This window comes from Convolutriloba macropyga, chromosome 14, assembly GCF_964194025.1.
Source record: "Convolutriloba macropyga chromosome 14, txConMacr16.3, whole genome shotgun sequence".
Lineage (NCBI taxonomy): Eukaryota > Metazoa > Xenacoelomorpha > Acoela > Convolutidae > Convolutriloba > Convolutriloba macropyga.
Genome location: NC_134481.1, coordinates 35,990,373 through 35,994,921, shown reverse-complemented (window position 1 = coordinate 35,994,921; position 4,549 = coordinate 35,990,373). Strand labels below are relative to the sequence as shown.

General features: G+C 37.9%; 1 protein-coding gene across 1 annotated transcript; it reads left to right on the top strand.

The window, feature by feature from the left end:
* The first annotated feature begins 787 nt into the window (after window positions 1-787).
* Window positions 788-4,108, top strand: LOC142353560 (ER membrane protein complex subunit 1-like). Its single transcript, XM_075405824.1, has one exon. It carries the CDS (start codon window positions 843-845, stop codon window positions 3,738-3,740), a length of 2,898 nt encoding a protein of 965 aa, XP_075261939.1. The 5' UTR covers window positions 788-842; the 3' UTR covers window positions 3,741-4,108.
* The last annotated feature ends 441 nt before the right edge of the window (window positions 4,109-4,549 follow it).

The window sequence follows — 4,549 nt, the reverse complement described above, 5'->3', positions numbered from 1 at the left end:
ATCTTTCATTGCATGATTCTCTTCAAGGCATGATTATTGCAGTAATTTGATATGAAGCAGTAATATTGTAAATTTTGTAATAAAAAGAACTGCACTTGCTTACAAGAAGGACGTGGCACTTTCAACCAGTTGGCCAGTGTAATGGATTCCCATTGAGCAATTTGATTGGACTAAAAAGGAAGGGAAAGCAGTGCAGATAAAAACGGAGAAGAGAAAACAGCACGGAAAGAGAGGGGATAAAAAAGGAACAACACGAAGAAAAAAGGAGAAGAATTGAAATAGGAAAAAGGGACAGACAATTTGATTCTATTTGGAAAACAGTTGGTTTAATATTGTTAATTCAAATTCACTCTATCTCCAAAAAACCAGTTTTGAAACCTTGCTCAAATATCTGACAAGTTAGGCAGCGAACCCCCGTTGATTGCTAAGGTTAAAATTCTAGTAGCCAGACCACTCCGCATTCTATGACTATGGTAATATACAGAAAATAAGAAAACAGTTTGGATGGAGATTTATTTCACTCATTTAAAACATTATTACTACAGTCAAAAGTAGCACAAGTAAAACATTCTGATAAGAATAATTAATCTTGGTTATTTGGTTAATTAAAACCCATACAACACAATTATATAACAAGACTACTGCTTGAAATTCAGACTACTGCTTGAAATTCAGACACTAATTTTATTGGCCAATGTTGGGTACAGAAGGGCAAGAGATATTGACTTTATTAGCTCATTTTTGAGGAGAGAATGATAATTCATAATGGACTTTTTCAGCTGCACATCGGCGAGAATGGAAACAAGGTAGTTTTATCATTTCAGGGTTATGACTAGACTGAAATGTATCTGAATCTTGTCATAATTTTCAGTGTGGGACTACAATGTCTTGCACTTTTTGAAGACCAAGTTGGAAAATTTGATTGGCTAGTACAAAATATTGGGGAGATTAAATGGTCCCGCTTCGTTTCGATTAGTAGTCAGTCGTATCTTCTAGTTGCTTCATCTCAGGCGCTGGCTCTCGTCAATGCTGCCGATGGCGTTGTTGCATGGAGAAATGTTTTCGGAGACACAGAGGGACTTCTATCATCAGCATCAATATTTGATGGTAGCTCTCATGTAGCGACATTTCATGAACGGAGGCATCTGTATAGAGTTTTTGATTATAACTCTGGAAATCTTAAATACGAGTTATCTTTATTACCCGAAACAGGATTACCAGAGGTGGTTACTGACTACGCAGTGGCTTCAAAACAACCATCAAATGTGTTCACGGTTTCCAAAACTAGTCTACAATCAATAGCAACGGATGATTCCGATAATTGGAATTTTCCGCTTTCAGTAAATTCCGATGACTTTATAACTAGAAAACTTCTAGTAAACGAGAAGGACAAAACACTCGTTGCCACAACTCTTTATAAAAGTGCAGTTCATTCATTGAAATTTGATGTTTCAAGTGGCGATAAAATTGAAGAAATCAAGAGGTATTTTGAGTTCTCTTATAAAAATTGCCACCTTGAAGGTAAGTTCATAGTTTGCTGGGCGGAGGATACACTAAGCCATTTTAGCCTTGACAGTTTGCCAAATTCCGAAAGAGTTGAACTCATATCATCCAATTTAGGACACAAAATTGAAACTGTTCAATTAATTGATTCGAGTGTGTTCTTAGTCACGTTTGAGAACTCTGAAGAAGCTTCTTTGGTTGATATAGCAAACGACAAAATCGAAGTTATCAAGCATTTTAGCGGTTTTCTGGCTTCCAGTCAGCTTTCAACTTCATACCTGAAAGCAGAACCATCATTCGCTTTTCTGCATTCAGAAGACGGATCATTGACTGTTACAGCAATCAAAGTCGAATCAAAAGAAACGTTGTTTTCGCATCAGCTCAAAGTGAAAATTCACGAGAAACATGGCAAGCCAATTCATGTAGCTGTAACGGCTGGTAGATCGAGTGATAAACCAGACAAAGTTTTCATAGTTGCTGAAGACATGAAAACATTAATGATAGGAATTTCAGGCAAAAGTGCACAGCACAAAGTTTTGTGGTCTAAGGATGAAAGTTTGTCACAAGTTATCAACGTTCAAATGTGCGATCTGAATTTGAGTGAAGCTATGATAACTTTAGAGGCTGACTTTGAATTCGCAACGCGTGCAAAAACAACTCTTTTTGAAATGTTTTACCGGCGATTTTCTTCACATGTATCACAACTTGTAAGTTTCGCACAATCAACGTATGACAAAATTGCCAATCAAAAGTTGTTCACGGAATGCTCCGCAGATTCAGACGAGCTTGTCAGAGATCAGTTTAATGTGAACAAAATGATCATCGTGTTGACCAAAAATGGCAAGGTTTTGGGAATGTTGAGTACGTCCGGTAAAATCATCTGGTCTTTCCGGCTGAGTAACATGGAATTCGTGACATCATATGGCGGCGATCCGGGATCGTTTCTGTTTGTTCAACGCGGAACTGAGGATTATAAATTTGATCCGAGAGCCGTTGTTGTTGGACGAAGTAAAACTACCAGAAATGTTGCTCTGGTGTATTTCAACCCTCTATCTGGAGAAATTCTGGAATCTGTGGACGATGCAGGTTTTAAAGCATTGCAAGTTTTCACGCTGCCTTCATTAATAACTGAAGATAATTTGAAAAGCTTTGCATTTCTGTTAGAAGATAAAACTCTGAAAATTTACCCTGAATCAAAAGATAACAGATTGCAGTTCGAACAGCAATGTTCAAAAGCGAATTTTGTGGCTTTGGTGCCGATGAATGATAAATTGTTTGGCATTAAGTACAGCAGTGCTGAAAAAAGCCAGACTTTGTGGTCACATAGTATCGGTGTAGATCACACAGTATATGGAATTTTCAGCAAGCGCGAAGGAGAGCTGGTAGATTCTCCAGGAAAAGTTCAGAGTGATCAAACTGTTTTGTTCAAATATTTGAACCCGAATTTGATAGTTTTGGTTCTGAGTCCAAAACAGCAGGACGCGAGTGAGTCCCGTTCTGAAAGTGACGCAAAATACCTTCACGAATTCAGTCTCCTCGATTCCATTTCTGGTGAGACAGTTTTCTCGACGACCATGAAACGAATATCAGATATAAAAGTAGTTCATTCCGAGAATTGGGTTGTAATGAGCGTATGGAACGAGAAGAATAGACGCACTGAACTGACAGTTATCGAGTTGTATGAGTCCGGAAAGGATGCCGACAGAAACGCCACCCATTTCTCATCATTTGCCAACTCATCGGCACCTTTGGTGCTAAGACAAAGCTACATTTACCCTTCATTTATCAAGTCTCTAGCTACCACGTATTCTGAAAAGGGTTTGACGAACAAACAAGTTATAGTCGGTACCTCAACAGGAGCGCTAGTTCCAATTCCTAAGCATATTCTTGACCCGAGACGAACTTTGACCTCTAGAGCGGCCGCTAGAGAGGAGGGTTTAATTCCGTACCATCCTGTAATATCACTGCCTTTAGAAATGACTATCAACTACAATAGAAGCATTGCGTCTATTCGAGGAAGCTTTGCCTACCCTGGAGGTTTGGAGTCCACTGTTTTGCTTTTCACTTACGGCTTGGACGTCTTTTTCACACAAGTGTTCCCATCGGAAATGTTTGATGTCCTTAGCGCCGATTTTGAGTTCTGGATTATCGGAGGAGTTTGTTCAGCTCTTTTCATTGCATCTTTTGTCACCAAAAAGCTATCGGCATATTATGCTTTGAAAAAAGCGTGGAAGTGAAAAATGAGTTCCAACGTCTGTTCATAACCCGTGTTATTCAACCGAGATCTCAGGAAGTCATCAATCATTTATGCTAGCAATTTGGGCAAAAGCGTGAACAAATTCGCGGCCCGATTTTCTCATAAAATATCCAGTAATTGTTCTGATGCTTCAACATGACTCACATTTAATGTCATTTGATCTGAATGAGTTGATAATGAATCTTAATTCTGGCCCATCCATAAATTTGATATTTATACCATTTTTTCCTTGCAAGTTAATGCTGTTCTATAAAGCTATATCTGCTAATTTGATTTACTCCCGCACATGTGAACCAGTAATGTTTTTAAATTATGTTACTAGTTTTCCTGAATTTATTACGTATTTTGTGTCTTTTGCAAAGTGGGCGCAATAGCAGAGTGAAACCTCGGTAAATTGAGGCCAACAATTGAAATTTACAGGAACGGCACTCATACAGATTGTGAGGCATCACTAAGTTTCCAAATTATTGACATAATAATAAGAATTAAATCCCAACAGCAAGCAAAAAGTAAATCAAAATGCATTATAGCACATATTAAGATTGGAGTACATTGATGTTACCACAACTTATTTTAGACGTCTGAGCTTTTTCTAAAAATGACAAACAAATCGGAGAGTAATTGTTTAAAATTGGAGAAAAGGAAGATGAATTTAAGAGAAATCAAAAATAGGGAAATATGAGTATTTGAATTACTGATAGTACTTCATGCGACGTTTTCAGTGATTGCCGAGCATTGTTGAGCATCGAGTAACTCGAAAAGCTTAGCACAAATTAACTATGCGAGATT